The following is a 20,236-nucleotide window of genomic DNA, read 5'->3' on the forward strand; positions in this document are numbered from 1 at the left end:
GACATGCATAGAGCTAGAGATTCTAGGGGAAGGTTTTTAGCTAGAGCTCGAAGTTCAATTTTCACAAGTCCATCTGCTTCAAGGAATAGACAAGAGACACCTCCCTCATCTCCAACCGACACTCCTAGCCCTAGAATTCCTGGAATTCAAGAGCCAAGAATTGACTCTCCCACACCTTCTATTGAATTTGAACCAGGAAGAGACCCTTCTCTTTCTCCTACAGAAAGACCAATTGTAATTGAGGAAGTAGAATCATCTGAAGAAGAAGGAGAAATCTCTTCTCATTCACCCTTTGTAGAAGAACCAGAAGATTTTGAAATCCCTAGGGGAACCATCATGGCAGAGGAAGAAGGGGGTGGTAGAGGTAGAGGTAGAGGAGGAGGAGGAAACAACAATGGAGGAGGTAGAGGTCCCCTTGGAGGAGGAAATAGAGATGGGGATAACTCATTTGGGTTTCCTATTGTTAATGAGGATTCCCGGGCTACTATGAAAAACATATCGCCATCTGTCCTCCCAAATTTCCATGGGTTAAGAACTGAGGACCCTGAAACATTTTTATTTGAGTTTGAAGTTGTGTGTCGAACTTATGACTATCTGGATGACTCTCAGAAACTCAAATTGTTCCCTTCAACATTAAAAGATCAAGCTTTGAAATGGTTCATGGGGTTACTCACTCAATCCATTAGGTCTTGGGATGAAATGAAACAAACATTTCTGGATAGGTATCTGGACTATTGTATGCCTACTAATCACAAGGACGAGGTATTTAAAATGATACAAAGAGAAGATGAGAGCTTAGACGATTTACTTGAAAGATTTCAATATAACCTGAAAAGAGCAAAAATGAGTAACTTGGATGAAGAGACCTTAAAAGCCCTCCTATTAAAAGCCATTAGAGATGAATGGATAGATATCTTGAACATGATGGGGAAAGGGGATATATCTCAACTTTCACTCAGTGATATAGCAGAACTATGTATCCATCTCTCAAGGGGCAAATCAAAAACTCAAAAAGGGCCTAGAGATCCTTCTCTCCTTAGAGCAAATAAATCTGCAACGGGATCAATAAGTAGGGCTGAAATCGGCAATATGCTTGATGAATTTAAAACTGACATCTTAGGGAGTCTTAGTGAACAATTAGATACCCTTAAGATTCACAATAAAAAAAAAGCAGAAGCTGAGGCTTTGGCCATTTTTTGCCCGAAATGTAGAAAGAAACATGCTTTAAGGGAATGTCCCTTGGATGCACACGTTGTAGAAACATGCGTAATTTGCTCAGAAACTCATGAGACCAAGGATTGTCCTTCAATTCCTGGCCTCAAAGCAGTCTTTCAAGAAGATCCAAATACACTTGAATCTCTCTCTTTTGTTGCAAGGAGACCTTGGCAAGGGCAACAGAATCAAGGGTTTAACAACTCTATGAATTTTCAACCCCAACCAAATTGGAATCCTTGGCAACAACCCTGGTCTCAACCTCAAAATCCTTTTCAATCATGGATGCAAAGCATGCAAAATCCTTATGGGAGACTTGCTCAATTCTATCAATATCCTCCATCTTTTCAGAACCAGCAAGCTCCACAACTTCCAAATCAAGGTCAACAATTATCATTGCCATACCCTCAACAACAACAACCTCCTCCACAAAATCAAAATTCTCAACTCTTGCTTCAATCCCAACAGAAGTCAAATCAACTTCCCTCTCAGCCATTACCAAATCCCAATAATAGGAACCCTCAAAATGCTTACATGATGGAAGGTCAACCATTTCCTACCTATATGATTGTTCCTCTCAATGAAGTACAACTCAGATCAGGTAGAATCCTAGATCAACCTTCTATAAATGTTCAACAGCCAAGCATTTTTGAGGAAGAATCTCTTAAAGTCAATAAGGGTTCTGAAGTATCACTTCAAAACCAAAATATCCAAAAAGAAAAAGAAAAAGAATCAACCCCCACAACTCCCATAGTTGAGCAACCTACATCTTTAGCTACACCTCCTTTTCCTGAAAGATTACAAATTGACAAAGGAGTGGAAAAGCAAATTTGGTTGCCTGACTATAATTTTCTAGATGAATTGAAGAATGTCTGTATCATGATTCCCTTGTTACAAGCCATTAAGGAAATTCCCATTCTAGCAAAGACAATAAAGGAGTTGAGTTTGAAGAAAACAGGAAAGAAAACCAGAGATACCAAAAGGATCCATCTGGTTGGAAAAATCGCAGACATTATGATGGGTAAGATTACCATGCAAAAGTATGTGGATCCCGGTAGCCCTATTGTCAAAGCTCATATTAATGGGGTTGAAATCCCAAATACTTTGATTGACTTAGGAGCCGCTATCAACATCATGAGTAGACAGACCATGGATCAGTTAAAGCTTCCTAACCTTCTCTTTACACCTACTTTACTGCAACTTGCAGATCGATCAATCATTAAACCTAATGGTGTATTGGAAGACATTCCAGTCTCCCTAGACTCTTGGGAATATCCAGTTGATTTTATGATTTTAACTCCCAAGAACAATCTAGGAGGACATCTTCTTATCTTAGGAAGACCTTGGCTAGCAACAGCTGATGCTTTTATCAGTTGTAGGTCTGGGGACATGTATATATCAGATGGTAATTCCACCAAGAAATTCAACTTGTATCCTCCAGCAAAGGCAATAACAGAAATAGGAGAAGATGAGTGGGTCGATGATGAGGATACTATACAACCTGTTCTAACCATCTCTGAGATCAGTGAAGACAGTCAAATCCTAAACACATTAGAAAATTTTGAAATATCTTTAGAATATGACTCTACACAGTTTCAGTTAGATGCGGATGTTGAATATCTCTCCTCTAGACAGATGTCTCTCTTCTCAATGGAAGAGTTTGGTAGTTCTACAGTTGAAATCCTTCCAGGAAAAACATTGAACATTAATAGAAACTTGGAAAGACCACAACAAGAAAAATTAACCAAACTTTTGCAAAAACATTCTACTGCATTTGCATGGGAATACACTGACATGAAAGGAATCGATCCTAAGACTTGTATTCATCACATCTATATTGAAGAAAACAGCAGACCTATTAGGCAACCGCAGAGAAGGATGAATCCAAACCTTAGGGAAATCGTGAAAGAAGAACTCCAGAAATTACTCAAGGTAAACTTCATTTACCCCATTTCAGATAGCCAATGGGTTTCTCCCTTGGTTATAGTGCCCAAAAAGAATGGTAAATGGAGAGTTTGCATTGATTATCGAGAATTGAACAAGGCAACCTTAAAGGATCATTTCCCTCTACCTTTTATTGATCAGGTACTAGACACTTTAGCAGGTAAAAAGTATTTCTCATTCTTGGATGGTTTTAGTGGGTATAATCAAATTCAGGTGGCACCTGAAGATCAAGATAAGACCACATTCACCTGTCCATGGGGAACTTTTGCCTACCGAGTACTCCCTTTTGGATTATGCAATGCACCTACTACTTTTCAAAGGGATGTATTAGGTATCTTTTCAGATCTAATCCATGATTGTGTAGAGGTCTATATGGATGATTTTACAGTTTACGGTAATACATTTGAAGAAGCTTTGGAAAATTTGGAAAAATTACTGATAAGATGTAAGGAAACAAATCTTTCTTTAAGTCATGAAAAGTGTTTTATGATGTTTACTGATGGGATTGTTTTAGGACATCATATTTCAGGAGATGGGATTAAGGTTGATAGATCCAAAGTGGAAGTCATCTCCAAGTTACCTGTTTCAAATTGCCAGAAAGATGTTAGAAGTTTTCTTGGGTTTACTGGATATTACAGAAGATTTATTGAAAACTTCACTAAGATAGCATCTCCTCTTTTCAAATTGCTTACCAAAGACTGTGAGTTCAAATGGGATCCTGAGTGTCAGTCTGCCTTTGAAACTTTAAAGACTAGAATATCTGAAGCACCCATCTTAAGGGGGCCAAATTGGAAACTCCCTTTCCACATTTCTACTGATGCTTCAGATACGGCTCTAGGAGCTGTCTTGGGACAAAAGGATTTGATCCCTTATGCCATTTATTACACTAGTAAAAATTTGACTCCCACTGAGTTAAATTACACTGTGACTGAAAAAGAATTTCTAGCCGTTGTTCATGCAATTAACAAGTTTAGACATTATATAACCGGCTATGAAACTTTTGTCCATACTGATCACTCTGCAATTAGATATCTCATGAACAAACCTGTTACTAATGGCAGAGTTACAAGATGGCTTTTACTTTTACAAGAATTCAACATTACTGTGTTAGATAGACCTGGGAAACAAAACACAGTAGCTGATTTCTTGTCTAGAATCCAAAACACTAATGAAGATTCTCCAGTAGAAGATAAGTTTCCAGATGAATACTTGTTTGCAGTAACTACCAAGACTCCTTGGTATGCAGATATTGCTAATTATCTAGTTACAGGGAAGCTACCTCTACACTTATTTCCTAATGAGAAAAGGAAAATCATTCAGGAGAGTTCACATTATTCTTGGATTTCTAATGAATTGTTCAAAACAGGGCCAGATTGTATAATCAGAAGATGTGTTCGGGAAGATGAAATGCCTGACATCCTTAAGGCATGTCATGATGAACCATGCGGCGGACACTTTGCTGACAAGAGGACAGCCTATAAAATCCTTTCTCTAGGATATTATTGGCCTTCTCTCTTTAAAGATGCAAAGCAGTATGTTAGAAGGTGTGACAGCTGCCAAAGAGTTGGGAGACCAACTCCTTCAAATGAAATGCCACTACAGCCACAGGTATGCATCGAACCCTTTGAGAAATGGGCTCTAGATTTCGTTGGACCTATTAATCCACCATCAAAGCAAAAAAAGTATATATTGGTTTGTACTGATTATGTTACTAAGTGGGTAGAAGCCAAGGCATTGCCTTCTGCCACTGAAAATTCAGTTGTTCAATTTCTTTTTGAGGATATTTTTACTCGTTTTGGTGTCCCAAGAGAAATTGTGACAGATCAGGGAAGCCAATTTACATCTAAATTGATGGAGAAGCTGATGGAGGAATATAAGATCAAGCACAGAGCATCTACTCCATACCATTCGCAATCAAATGGCCAAGTGGAATCTACCAATAAAGTTCTTGAAGGCATTATCACCAAGACTGTTCATCTTCATAGAAGAGATTGGGCGGAAAGGCTTCCTGAAGCCTTATGGGCCTATAGAACTACATGGAGGAACACAACAGGACATTCTCCCTATGAACTTGTTTATGGGAAGGAAGTCCTGCTCCCCATTAAGTTCCAAATCAAGACCTTCAAGATGGCAGTCCAATTGGGGACGAGCCTCTCGGAAGCCCAAAAACACAGAATGGACCAGCTAAATGAGCTAGATGAAATAAGACAAGATGCAATTCTAAGGACCGATCTAGTTCAGCACCAAAGAACTAAATGGCATGATCGACACATCAAGGAGAAGAAGTTTCAGAAAGGAGATTGGGCTCTATTGTTTGATTCAAAGTTTAAAGACTTCAAAGGAAAATTTCAAACTCATTGGCTTGGGCCATATGAGATTGATGAAGTCTTTAGCAATGGAGTAGTTTGAGTGAAAACTATTGATGAATTTCATACTCCTCTTATTGTGAATGGCCATCGCTTGAAGATCTACCAGAAGCCACTCTCAAAAGAGGAATTTGTCAAGTTGTTTAAAGAAGATTCTGCAATCAGGTTGGTGGAGAAGGATTCTTCTCCTCCATCAGCCTAATCTTTGGTTTTTGAAAAAAAAAAAAAATAAATAAAAATAAATAAATAAATACAAATGTATAGGCCTGAAAACCAGTCTCTGATTGGCAGTCCTATGTAGAAAATCTGAGGTGAAAATCAGGGTCACCTGACACCTCACATTTTCCAAAAAAAAAAAATCTCTCTCTCCTCCTTGTTCCATCTCATTTCGCCCACTTCATTCACCATCTCATTCATCCAATCACTCTCACTCCATCTCATTTCTTTCCATCCATCCATCCATTACATTCTATCTCACCAATAAAGTCATTGTCAGATTTATTTCACACAGCTAAAGTTGTTTTGTGCAGACAGAAGGTATCACTGCAGTTTCCTCAGCTGAGGAGCAATTCCGCAGCCAACATCCCAATTCCGCAGCCGATACACTCTGTGCCTGCACATAAAAAATTACACTCTGTTTCAAGAAGAAATCTGCAGTCAGAAAAAATCACCAGCATTATTAGAAGGCAAGGTCATAAACAATTAAAGGTTAGCATCATATGAGCAAAAGGAATCAAGATGCGGATACACAAGGTATGTTCTAATTTCTGACCAACAGTTATATCATTATGCATGGTTTTCGGATTATGTTTTGAGGCACCTAATGTAATGATTGCAAAATCCTTCCACTCCTCGACCGAAAATCCACGTAACCCTCATCCATAACGGTCCCTACTCATCACAGCTTCAAACCCAAACACGGCTGCTCTTTCATTAAAACTCTCGTACCAGAATGACGTATACAACTGTACTACGACACTCTGAGTTATAATTCCACAGCCAGATGTACACCAATGACCGACGTCTATGGGATTTAACCGTTTTCACCCATTACTCGTAACCCTCCTACGCATACATAATTCCATTCCCGCTGTTGATTCACTCCCTCATTTCCATTGTTCTTCACTGCTCTGTCTTATTCACTATTCTGTCCACCGTAAGCACTCTCTGTTTCATTTTCTTCTCATTTCTCCACTACACCCTTGACCACTGTTGTAAGTGCATCATGGCTATTTTGCTGTAGCCGTAAACCCACTGTCCAAACACTTTTCTCCCGTATAACTCTTTCACCAAGTGTTAAAACAGTGCTGTTAAGGCAGCCAGAGAGCTGATGGGTAAGCTATTGAGGGCAGAGCCTGAGGGCTCTAAATTTTTAGAAGGTTATCCCCAAACTAAAGACGCTTTGCAAAAGGCCAAATGGCTCCAGTTCATTCAAAAATTCCAGGGATACCATAAGGAAGTCACAAAGGCTTTTGCTCGTTCTTTCGAAGACAACAAAGTGGAGATTGGAGATCTGAAATTTACAGTTACAGAAGGCAGTTTAGCACAAGCAACTTCATTACCTCAAACTGGGGAAAGGTGGTTCAAGAATCGATCAGTGAAAGACCAGGAATGGAAGCAAATATTGAAAAATCCAGGTATGAACACTAGTATTTTTACAAAAGGAATCCCTATTAGTCTTGTCAAAGAAGAATGGACAGCTTTGCTTCTGTTAGTACAAAAATTCTTTACATGTGAAGGAAGATTCGGAACTTTGTATGTTTACCATGCTAAAATTATGATGCATTTCATGGGTGAACATGACATTAATCTTCCTTATTTTCTACTATCTAGCCTTAGAAAAATGTGTTCAACAGTCCAAAGAAACATAAATAATATTGAGCCACATTTATACCATCACGGGCTTGTCAAAATGCTAATTGAAGAACAGTTAAAGGCCAAAAGGGATACATGGGAAAGATTTCTTGTGAGGAACCACTTCCAAGAGGCAGGAGAAGCCTCTGGTAGTTCACCTAAAGTGCCCAGAAAGAGTAGAAGAAGAAGAGAAGAGGTTACCCCAGAAATTGCTGTCCAAGTAGAAACTGTCCCTGAAATTGTTGTCCAAGAAGAAACTGTCCAAGACCTTGTTGAAGAAGAAACTGCTGCCCATAACTCTGAGGAAGAAATTGACCCTGAGCTTGCTGTAGATATTGACCAAACAGCCCAAGAAATCATTACAGAAACCCTGCAAGAAATTGTACAAGAGGCTGCTCAAAAGAAAAAGGAGAGTAGGAAGAGACAAAAGAAGGATAAAGGAAAAGCTATAGCCCAAGAAACCTACCTTACTCCTGAAAATTCCAGTGAAGAGGACACTCAGCCATTGGCACATAGATTGGCCCAATTTCATGAGGCTGCCCTTTCCAAGAAGATGCAAAAACAAAAACAGAAGCAACAAAAGGAAAAACAGAGCATCACCACCGTGAGGAGGAGCAGCAGGCTACAAAGCAAAGTGGGGGCCACAAAGAACAAAGAGTCACTCTTTATTGACTTGAGCACACCTAAAAAGGTTGCTACAAGACTTGACTTTGAAGCAAGCCCACCACATGTTGAGGTTACTCCTCCACGAGAGGAAAGCCCTTTTCAACAGGAGCATAAAATCGAATTTGAGCATGAGCCTAGTCCAAAGAGGTCACCAGAGATTGACCCAGATCAGCAGAGAGTATATAACTACTTGGAGACATTAGAACAAGCTGCTGCTGGTCCAAGCACTGTTCTACCTCTTGAACAGCAAGTTCACTCACTTAAACAAGAAATTTTTGAGCTTGAAGTTTTAAACCGCCACATCACACAAGAGAATGAAGCATTAAAGGAACGAGGTAAAGTGGACAAAATGGTCCACGATAATACCATGCTTCATCTGGGCCTTTGGCAAAGGAAAAACAGAAAGCTAAAGAAAAAATGCAGGAAGCTAAGCAGAGCTTTGGTCAATTTAAAATTCAGATGCTTGATGAGGAGACCAAGAGTCAATGTGGCTACACAGAGGAAGAGGAGAAGACTAGATGTCTTAGCAGAGGCATCTCAGCAGGTGGATTAAACAATGTTTTCGTTGCATGAGGACATGCAACACCCTCGTAGTGGGGGTATGTAGAGCCTCTAACTTGCACCTAATTATCTATCATTACCTACAACTTTTCCTCACTTATCCCTCTCTTTTGCCCTATTTTCCTCATAAACCTATCCAGATCATTACATTTGATGTCTTTAAGCATGATTGGTTAACTTTGCTAATGTTTGACTGTTTGTCTAGATTTTTGACATATGCACAGAGATTCCGCAGCTGTCTGGCAATTCCGCAGCCATTCAGCAATTCCGCAGCTATCTAGTTATTCCGCAGCCTTTTCATTGATCTCTATGTTCCACGTGTCATTTTGAAAAACGAATCACATGGGCACGTGGGAATGAAGGTGTTAAAGGTTCCTATGCTATTGGTTCGGTCAGCAACGCCACGCACACCTCCGGTCAACGTGGATCAAACTTTGGTCAACAAAGCCAGCTCAAACGGTGCTGCGTGAGCTGATAGGTCACGTCACTCCAGATGGCGATTCCTCCACACTATGCAAGTTATGGGAGACAGGATCCAACCTTGGATTCAACCTCCATGACGACCGTACCCTCCAGATAACACACGGACCTGTTTACGTGTTGTTGTACCATTTAATTAGCATGACTGTCAGTTAATTTCTAGTTTCATGTTTTACGCAGTAGGTAGTTGTTCATACGCCTATAAAATCCAGCGTCTGCGCACGCTTAAGGATTAGTTTTTAGTTGCTTTGTTTATGTAATTGCTACAATTTTAGTGTGTACAGAAACTCTGTTTTGAAGCTGCTGTTTCAGCACTTTTTACTGTAATTTCTGCATATGAGTTAATAGAAGACTGTGGTGTTTTGACTCCTTCAAGTAGCTGATCTTTCCTTGGGTTTTGTGGATGGAGGGCCCCCATTCATAACAGCCTTTGTACAGTAAATTTACCTTTATGTTCTTGCCATTTCCTTCTTTTGAATTCAGCAATTTTCCTTTTCTTTAATACATGTACAATTTTGATTTACTTTCACTGTCATCTCATTTCCAGCATTTACTTTAACTGATCAAGATTGTTTTCTGCAGGTGTTAGCCCGGGATTGTGTGTCTTTGTTGTATTTGCTTTATCTCTAATGGTATTTTCAGTTGTCATATTCATAGTTGCTGCCTTTACTCTGTTTTTTTAGCTTGATTTCTAGTTTAGTTTCTCAAGTTGTATGCTAACATATTGATGGTCTCCTTATCATAAGTTGTTCATCTTCAAGAGATCAGAATACTAATAAATCACAACTTGCTTTGAGTAGTTTTTGACTTATATCACTAACTCTTTCTTCACTTGTTACACATTACAATGTATGTTGGAAGCAGAATGTTGAAGAGAGGTACAGTGGTGTTATAATTTGTCATCTTAGAGCTTGATTACTTTTTAGACTTATTTCTAACTACTTCTTAATCGCGTTTCACATAGTACTATATGTTGGAAGTAGAGTGTTAGGAAGAGATGAACATTATAATTGGTCTTTAAAGTGGTTTTTCTTACTTTTTATTGCAGCAGCATGAGTAGTGACTAGTGCCATTAGAAAGTGGTTTTTATGCTTTGCTTTCAGTTTCATTTCAAGTTATTTCTTTCAAGCTCTTTCTTTGCAAGTTTAGAAGGTAGTTAGAAACCACCAGTTACACACACTCACTCATTTAGAAACCACCATACACACACAAATCACTCATTTGTTTATAAAATCATCACTTCATCTTAGGAAGTTAAATTGATCACAACACCCCCAAACGACAAAAAGATCTAAGAGGTTACTTAAGTATATACTGTACATCTTCACTTCATCAGCTTACGAGCCCCGGGTAGACAATTTATGATAGCAATTTAGACAACACTAAATTGACTAAACACCCCTAATGTGACTACATATTGGAAAATACCTCTAAAAATCACATTATTTAACCCCCTACCAATACGAACCCAATACAGCGTCCCAATTTAAAAAACCTCTACTTTCACTAGATATTGAAGGCATCCATTTTTTCATTAATATTTTTTATTCCCCTTTATATTTTTTCATTAACTTTGAAGTCCATTTTTTGTACTTGTCAATATAAAAATTGTTAACCCCATATTATATGCTCAATATATTATGTCATTTTTTCCTCAATATATATCCCCCAATATGAACACGCGTGGTAGGGTATTTCTCCCCCCAATGAAGCCTTATGGATAATGTGCAATAATTCAGAGGAAATTACCATTTCATTTCCTAATCACTTCTTAGTCACTACGACATGACATCCTTAATGTTAATCTCTAGTAAAAATATACTTACTAAAAATATTAAAAATAGCTAAAAATAGAAGATGGCCCGAAGTGGTAAGGAAGGTCTAAGAGAAATAAAAGTGGTCATATGTGCCCATAATAATGTATGGAACATGGTTGTCAAAGGAACCTAGCTCAAGTGGTATGGTTCACGATTTATATCCCAAGTAGAGTGGGTTCAAGTATCCAGAGACATGTTGGCCCTTGTGGCATTTATGAAATATTGGTTCTACCAGGTGGAATAGTAGCAGTCATTTCTACCAAGTTACTGATTGTGTCTAGTGGAATATACTTGTTACTATTAAAAAATCAATGTATGGAAGAGGGTCAAATGATGTCCTAAGTGAGGTTCTAATGAGGTCCTCACTCATGTGCCCCAACATTATCTCAGTCATTTGACATGATGATTGGAAATGCTACAAAGATATTAAACTCAATCATGATTGTCACAAGTAGGTAGGTCCCCTATAAAGTCCAAGTACTTCACTTTTAAGTACGTACAACCAAATTTTCCTTTCTTGTTCAACAATGAGCAAAATGTTTATTCTTTAGTAGAGAATTTTAGCCCCATTAGGACTCTCAACTCTACTTTCGACATGAATGAAACCATCCTTAATTGGGGGAATAACTAATTTATTCACGAAACTATTTTTGGTGTACACAAAGTTCTTAACAACTTGTAGCACACTAAAATAATATGACCATAGTCGAATGCTCATCAAGACGTACTTTTTCATGACCTACATGCACTTATGTTTTTATTTTCTCCATTGCAAATGACTACCATTATGCAACAATGATCTCCAATGAACCAATTATCTAAGATCAATGCTCGATCCAAATGGAAATTTGGATTCCATATCACTGTGTGTGTCAAGATACCATCTCAATAACAGCTAAGTGGAAATCAACATGAAGTTTATAGCTCATAACATTGATATGCCTGCCTAGTTAGGTGATAAAAGTTGACTAAGTCTATATAGGTTATATACTAATTATCAATTTGGAGCAATTTAATGCGCATTGTTGGGTTATTTAATTGATGTCCAATAAACCATTTACATGTCAATTTGGTTCGTAAACTTAGGAGTTGTAAACAAAATATGTGCAGAAAACATAATGAAATTTAAGCTACCCTATTTACTTGTAAAGAAAATAAACCATTCTATGATCTAACTGAACATTAAAGAACTACTTCAAGAAAAAACCTTAAATTGTCTCACACATTCATAAAACCAATTTCAGGTGAAACCAATATTCAATGGCTTTATATCATGTCAAAAATTACTTAAATTATACATGAATGTGACTACAATCTAGTCTTATCTTTGATGATGAAAACACCAATTTCAAAAGCCAACGACTATTTCTCTATTCTAAATCTCTTTATGGGGCTCAAGATGTAATCTTTCACTTAATGATTTTAAGTGTTCTTTCTATAAAAAGTGAGGTTATATTTAGATGTTAGAGGATTCTAGTTGTTGTTTGTAATCAAATGAAACATGACAAGACAATATGAAACATAGTATTGTTGAGGCAAAGTATTAAAAAAAACACAATGACCCCAATTACTATTCACTTTGGATTTAACCTCATAAATGAATTGAAGTACAATCTCTCACCTCATCTGTTTATGTACTTGTGGAATGTGATTGAATCAGTTCTCAAGTGATCACTATAACAATTCCAATTTGCACTAAATCACAATGGATAGAAAGAAAATGATAAGGACAACATATCAAACTATGTAAAGACTATAAATCATTCGGATTGAATGTTTGTATCAAAATAATGGAACAAATGAGTGTTCTAATCTATCTGAGTACAAAACTATACTATGGAATTGAATGCTACAAAAATATAATTTAAATGCTACAGTAAAATCCCTAAATCAAAATCACAACTAAACTAAATAAAATACATAGTAGCTTTGCATTCCAAGATAGTGGGTAGTAGGCCCTTCCCAACTAGGAAACAAGTTATTTACTTGAAATCACAAGAGGAAAATCACAATAATATAATTAACTAGAACTCCAATTTGTATTATGAAAGATCTATTTGGTTTACAATAGTATCGTTAGTCAATACATATCGCATTGTGACAAAGAGTATTAATAAATCACACAAGTAGTTTATAATCTTTATCTAATAGAAAAAACCCTTTCCTCACTTCTCCCTAGTTTTATATTACAGAGTGAACACAAATGTAGAAGAGATTAGTTACAAAGATTAACATGATTCCCCTCGTTTCGGTAAAATATAGCATTAAGAATAGGTTGTATAATGAATTGGAGCAACCTTATCTAATCTTGTATAATAATTTGGACAAACTTAGAATGGCACTAGAGATAACCAAATATTCACATATTATTCATATAACATGAAATGCATACGAATATATCAATTGTTGTGGAGGGTGATATTATTAATGGCCTATGCACAAGAAAATTTGACCATGGTTGACTAAAACTCATGCTCAGCTGGAGAAGCCTAGCTGCAAACAGAGCAACACACACCATATTGCCAACTTTTCCTTCAAAACCCATGCGATAATTTCTCATTTTGGCAGGCTCAAATATGTCAATCAATGAACTCAAGCACCAGAAGTAACCTAGTGGTACACGATTTAAACTAAAGAATTCACCATTAGCAAGGTTAACTTAAAAACACACTTTAATCTACTAAATACTTAGTAAATGTCATACAATAAGAAACATTTACCTCTAGATGCTTGTTAAAAGGTTTTGGGCTTAGAAACCTACAAATCTAGGATAGTATGGATAAGTTCCAAGTAAAAAGATATGGTGATAACAAAAAAATGGAAATATATTATATCAAAATGAGAGGCCAACACACACCCTAGTCAACCTGATTCTAGGATTTGAGGGATGAATTACCTTCATATAATATGCCTAAATCCAATCACCAGGAACCACCTCATTTGATGTATAACATATATAAATATAATTGATTTTAGTTGTAAATAGTTTTATAAACTAATATGTTTTTATCAAACTTGTCATTAGATTAATTGTAAAATTCACCTTAGTACAATGGTTCTAATGACTTGGGTTACAAAATACTTCACATCACTTCAATTTTTGTTATTAATTGTAACTCACTCTTTTGTATAAGAAATTGGTGCTTGATGAAATTATAATGTATCTCTTTAATTAGATTGTTCATTATCATTGGTATATTTTTATTCATTCAATATGTTAATGCCACACTTTATTGCTTAAGTACATTATCTAAAAAAAAATCACTTGTTCATATGTGAACGGATTTGAATATAAAAAACACTTAATTAGTTTTACTCTTCTATGAGTAATATCTTATTAAACTTCTATAAGGTTGACTATTTATAATAGTCATCGGTTTAGTTTTTTAATCCATTGCTAATTAGACACCAAATAAAAAAAGGTTAATAACTGTTATATCTTATTTCTTCTCAACTTTGTTTAGCTTTATATACTAATCCAAGTGACATTCAAAAATATGTAAGATTTACTTTGATGATCGTCATGTGCATAGCTCATGCTAAGCTACATTAAACAATTGTGGCCAAATTGACCTCCTTATCTACCTTCCTATTATAGCATGTCTATGTTATGTGATTCAATCAATTCCCTCCAATTATAAACCTATTCTTAGAAATGCCTATATATATATATATATATATATATATATATATATATATAGATATATATAAATTAATCTAACACTTTTATTATAAAGAAAAATAAATAGAAAAATAATGATAGTAGTAATAATAATAATAAATTAATTATATAATAAAAATTGAAAATAAAATAATAGCTAAAATTAAGTAAAGTATCTTGTGCCTCCAATATAGATTTATTCTTGGTACCAGAGGATTTGTTGGTAAAAGATATATTTATGGAAGCTTCTATCATGCCCAGTGGTTGATTGAATCATTGGCCTATGCACCTTAATCTTAACATCAAAGTAAGTCCTAAAAAATGGTCTTTTTGATTCAATTTTTTTTCCTCTTAGACTCCAAATTCTTGGACAAAGTCAAGGATTATTGGCAAGAGGCAAACACTTTTAAAGGCACAAACATGTATAAATTTCAACAAAAGCTTAAATTTCTCAAGAATAAGATCAAAAAATGGAACAAGGAATATTTTGGAAACATTTTTAGAGAGAAAAAGGTTCTTTAAGAGGGTATGGAAAGGATCTAACAAAGGATCATCATAGAAAGCCATTTAGAGGAATTGAAGCTTGAAAGAGCAACACTTCTTATGCATATAGAGGGCCACAGGAAACAAGAAGATATTCTATCGAATGAAAATCAAACGTCTGCTAGCTTTGGAAAGGAGGTTGAAACACTAAATTATTTCACATATCTGTGATACAACACTAGAAAAAAAATCACATTACTTCCATCAAAGATGAGAATGGATGAAAACTCTTTGACCACAAAGATATGGAGGCTAAACTAATATGATACTATTCCTCATTTTTTACTAAACCCTCTTTAGATTTCCTAAACACCATTCAAAAGTTACTCAGCACATTCCATAGCTCATACGCAGAGAACAAAATGATGTCATGGTGTGTGAAATGTCTCTAGAGGAGGTAGAATGTATAGTAAAAGGAATTCCAAAAAATAAACTCCCCTAGCCCAAATGGCTTCACTGTGGATTTATTTTAGGCTTTTTGGCCTATCTTAGGGTAAGAGATCTTTGCCTTAGTGTAGGAATCCATGAACTCGACTTGCATCCTTCTTGGTCTGAATTCCAATTTCCTAACCCTCACCCCCAAATCGAACAATTGAGATGATCCCTTGGGATTCAGGCCCATCGCTCTTTGTAATGTAATCTACAAAGTAATCTCCAAAGTAGTTTTCAACCATCTAAAACATCTTCTCCACTCACTTAATTATGAACAACAAATTGATTACAAGGAAGTAAGACATATATTGGATGCAATCTTTGTGGCCCACAAAGTCCTCCACTCCCTTCAACTAATCAAAAATATAGGTATGATAATCAAGTTAGACCTCTAAAAATATTTTGATAAACTCAGTGAGTATTACATTCATCTTGTGGTTCTTGCTTTTGGTTTCTCCCCTAAATTAGCTAAATGGATTGGATCCCTTATATTGATAAATTTATTATTTACCCTTATCAATGATTCTCATTCCTCCCTTTCAACACTTCTTAAGGGATTCAATAAGGTGATCCCCTCTCTCCTTTTCTATTCATCCTAGTAGAAGAAGGCCCAGGAAGAGCCATCAAAGTTGTTGTATCCTTTGGTCATTTAATTATCCCTATCCTATTTGGTCCTTCCCACCAACAATTTATTGATGATGCTATGCTTATGGGCACCCCCACTATCTGAAGCTTTACATGGAAGACTCGATCATTTCTCTCAATAAATCAAAGTCTTATATTTTCTTCTACAACACCCCCCCATCAACCTAAGGTCACATATCTTAGTTTTCTAGATTTAAGACTTACTCTCTTCTTACCAATATCTTGGTTCTCCCCTCACAGAAAACTCATTCGAGTCAATAATTTGTCTTCCTTGTTGCTTAAGATGGCTGGAAATTTGGAAAATTGGATGTCCCACTCTCTAAACATTGTTGGTCACTTAAATCTTCTTCAATCAGTCCTCTAACCTCTTCCCACCTATATTTCTTACCCTTGCTACTCCTAAATCCATCCATGTGGCCATATGTATCCTCCAATGCTCCTTCCTTTGTAGTGGCATGGATAGAGAAAGAAATCCAACCTTGGTCTCTTGGGATAAGCCCTTCCATCCAAAATTACAAGGTGGTCTCGGCCTAAGAGACTTAATAACACTTAACATCACCCTAGGTGCTAAGATTTGCTGGAGATGGCTCAATAAGGTAATGTTATGCAACCAGCTCACAAAATAGAAGAAAAGAAAGAGAAACAACTTCAAATCATCCTCTTCGAGGGGGAAACCTCCTTTACATTACACAAATGAACAATTCTTCGATGATACAAATGATAAGACCTCCTTTCTATATATAGGATTCTAAGGGGTCACAATATAGTCAAAGTCGACATAACAATAATAATGTAAGGGCACAACAATAACAATAGTGGGATTCTATGGGGCATAATAATAATAATATGGGGACAACATGGGCATAATAGTAACAATAAGGGGCTACAATGACAATAATAATGAGGGAATACACTAGTATTATAGGGGCCTAACATGCCCCTCTCCTTCAGAAAATTGTTCTCCTCAACGCTTGAGTAGTTTTGGATGCTTCTATATAAAATTCTCGTCCTCCCATGTGGAATATTTAGTAGGTAATTTCTTCCACTTGATGAGATACTCTAAAATTGATCGATTTTGTTGCTATCGAGTTCTTGTTTCTATGACTGCTTCAAGTTCCATTATGATTTTTCCTTCCTCATCAAGTTTTGGAAATATTGTTTGAACTGGGAGCTTGTCACCTATAACCTTCTTTAAGCATGAAACATGGAAAACTGGGTGCACTCAGGAAGCTGTAGGAAACTCTAATTTGTATTCCATAGTACCAATCTTTTGCAACACCTTGTACTGACCATAATACTTTGGTGATAATTTATTATCATTCTTAGCCTTCTTGAGGAACATTTTTTCCTATGGTTGTAGCCGTAGAAATACCCAGTCACCTACATCAAAACTTCTTTCACTGCGATGTTGATCTGCATGTTCTTTCATTATATTTTGTGCCAAAGTGAGGCTATCCTTTAAGAGTTGGAGAACTTGTTGTTGATGCTAGATGTGATGTTCCACTACTTGAAACTTAGAATTTTCTCTTAAATATGATGTGATGGACGGTGGATGATATCCATAAAGTTCCATAAATGGGGTCATTTTTTCTACAGTATGGAAGGAAGTGTTATACCACCATTCAAACAGAGGAAACCATTTGACCCATTGTGTCTGTTTATCAGATACAAAGCAACGAAGATATCCTTCCAAACATTTGTTCACTATATCAGTTTGCTCATCCGATTGTGGATGATACAATGAGCTATGAGCTAATTTTTTGTCCAAAAATTTCCAGTGAAAATGGGATCTCTGTCACTTACAATAATCTTTGGGTTTCCATGCAGTAGCGACTGTACTGACTTTAAAGGGATGAGATAATGCACAAAAGTTTGCATACTTCGTAAGTCTATCAACTACCACCATGATGACACTCTTTCCTTCAGACTTGGGTAAACATGTGATAAAATCCATTCAAACCTCCTCCCAACGTTGATTTGGGATGGATAAAGGTTGTAATAGACGTGGGATCTTCATTATTTCAACTTTATTTTGTTGGAAAACAAAACATTCCACCACAAACTTTTGAATATTATATTTAAGGCCATCCCAAAAAAATTCCTTCTTAACCCTATGGTAAGTTTTTAAAAATCATGAGTGCCCTCCCAAGGGAGTGGTGTTCAATTTCATAAGAATATTTTGTTTGAGTTGGGAATTCTTACATAGGTATAAACGATCTTTGTCCCATAACGAATCCTTTTTCCAGCTAAATGTATCAGATGTACTGGGGTCTTGTTGTATCTTTTGAATGAGTGCTCACACTTCTTTGTCATTCTTCCATTCATCCCTTGTTTCGATTATCCAATTTGGTTGGATAATAGAAATAGCGCAAAGCAATGCTTCCACATCCTCATCCTTTCTTGAGAGTGCATCTGCAAAAACATTTTTCTTCCCTTTCTTGTAGATGATTTCAAATTCATAACCCAACATCTTTGTGACCCATTTTTGTTGCTCTTCTGAAGATAATATTTGTTCTAAAAGGTATTTAAGACTATCATGATTTTTTTTTACCTTGAAGTGTCTTCCCATTAGGTAAGGTCATCATTTCTTAAGTGCATGTAGTATTGCCAACATTTCCTTCTCATAAATAGATTTGTGTAAATACTTTCCTTTATTGGGATGACTTTTGAAAGAAATGCGTCTTTCTTCTTGCATTAAAATAGCACCAATTCTATTTCCTGAGGCATCAAATTCCACAATAAAGGTTTTTGTGAAGTTTTTCGTATCTAAGATCAGAGCTTGGCACATTGTCTCTTTAATATGTTCAAAGGATTTTGTTGCTTCTAGAGTCCAAGAAAATGCATCTTTCTTCAGTAATGTTGTTAGACGTGCTACTATTCTCCCATAATTCTTAACAAACTTGTGATAATACCCTATCAACCTGAGAAATCCTCGCAAATGCTTTATGGATGTGGGGATTTTCCATTCCTTAATGGCTTTAATTTTGCTAGGGACTACCTTAAGACCTTCATGAGATACAATGTGACCCAAATATTCCACGTCTTGTACTCCAAAGAAACATTTGGAGGTCTTTTCATATAATTTTTTCTCCTCCAATAGTTCGAGCACTCTATCATCATGTTAAACATGATCCTTCCAAGACTTGTTGTAGATTAGTATATCATCAAAAAATACTAACACAAATTTTCTAAGGAAGGGTTTGAAAATGGAATTCATCAAACCTTGAAATGTAGAAGATGCATTAGTAAGGCCAAAAGGCATGACCAAAAATTCATAATGACCCTCATGAGTGCTAAATGTTGTTTCAGAATGTCTTCAGTCTTCATTCTGATTTGATGATATCTTGAATGAAGGTCTAACTTGATGAAGTACATTGCTCCATGCAATTCATCTAGTAATTCATCAATGACATGAATTGGAAATCTATCTTTAATAGTGATCTTGTTGAGCTCCCTATAATCCGGACACATGCGCCATGATCCATCCTTCTTGTGCACCAATACTACTAGAGTAGAGAAATAACTTTGACTAGGTTGAATTATACCAGCCTCTAGCATTTCTGCAACCATATGTTCAATTTCACACTTTTGGGCATAGGGATATCTGTAAGGCCCGATGTTCGGAGGAACACTTCTTGGAATCAAATGAATAGCATGATCATGATCACGAATAGGTGGGAGGCCTTTGGGAGTCTAAAATACCTTCGAATGATTGTCCAGGACCTTTTGGAGATTTGGATAAATAGATGATTTCAATGCGGGAACCTCTAGCAAACAAAATTGTGCAATTATGCTACATTGTTATTTATTTAGAAGATTTGTCATGACGTTAAAGCTTCTTATTTTTCCCAGTTTCCCTGCAATACCCCTTAAATCAACTTCCTTTCCTTCTGAAAAAAAAATAAAATAAAAATAAATTAAAAAATAAATAACTAAAATAAAATAAAATAAAATAAAATAAATAAATTAAATTAAATTAAAAAAAAATAAAAAAAAATTCTCAAGAAAAGTTCTTGAAAATTAAAAGCTATCATACCCAAATATTGTAGCCATTG

The 20,236-nt window shown here is 36.1% G+C and overlaps 1 protein-coding gene across 1 annotated transcript in view; it reads left to right on the forward strand.

Annotated features, from left to right (window-relative positions):
- Positions 1 to 6,852: 6,852 nt before the first annotated feature.
- Positions 6,853 to 20,236, forward strand: part of LOC149241435 (uncharacterized) — a 51,442-nt gene continuing 38,058 nt past the window's right edge. The window contains exon 1 of the mRNA XM_089370543.1: positions 6,853 to 7,159. Within this exon, the coding sequence (XP_089226669.1) occupies positions 6,853 to 7,159 (307 nt within the window). The remainder of the gene's footprint in view (positions 7,160 to 20,236) is intronic.

Source organism: Pinus tabuliformis, chromosome 8, assembly GCF_031772625.1.
Source record: "Pinus tabuliformis cultivar Carrire ecotype Pingquan chromosome 8, CPIR1, whole genome shotgun sequence".
Classification (NCBI taxonomy): domain Eukaryota; kingdom Viridiplantae; phylum Streptophyta; class Pinopsida; order Pinales; family Pinaceae; genus Pinus; species Pinus tabuliformis.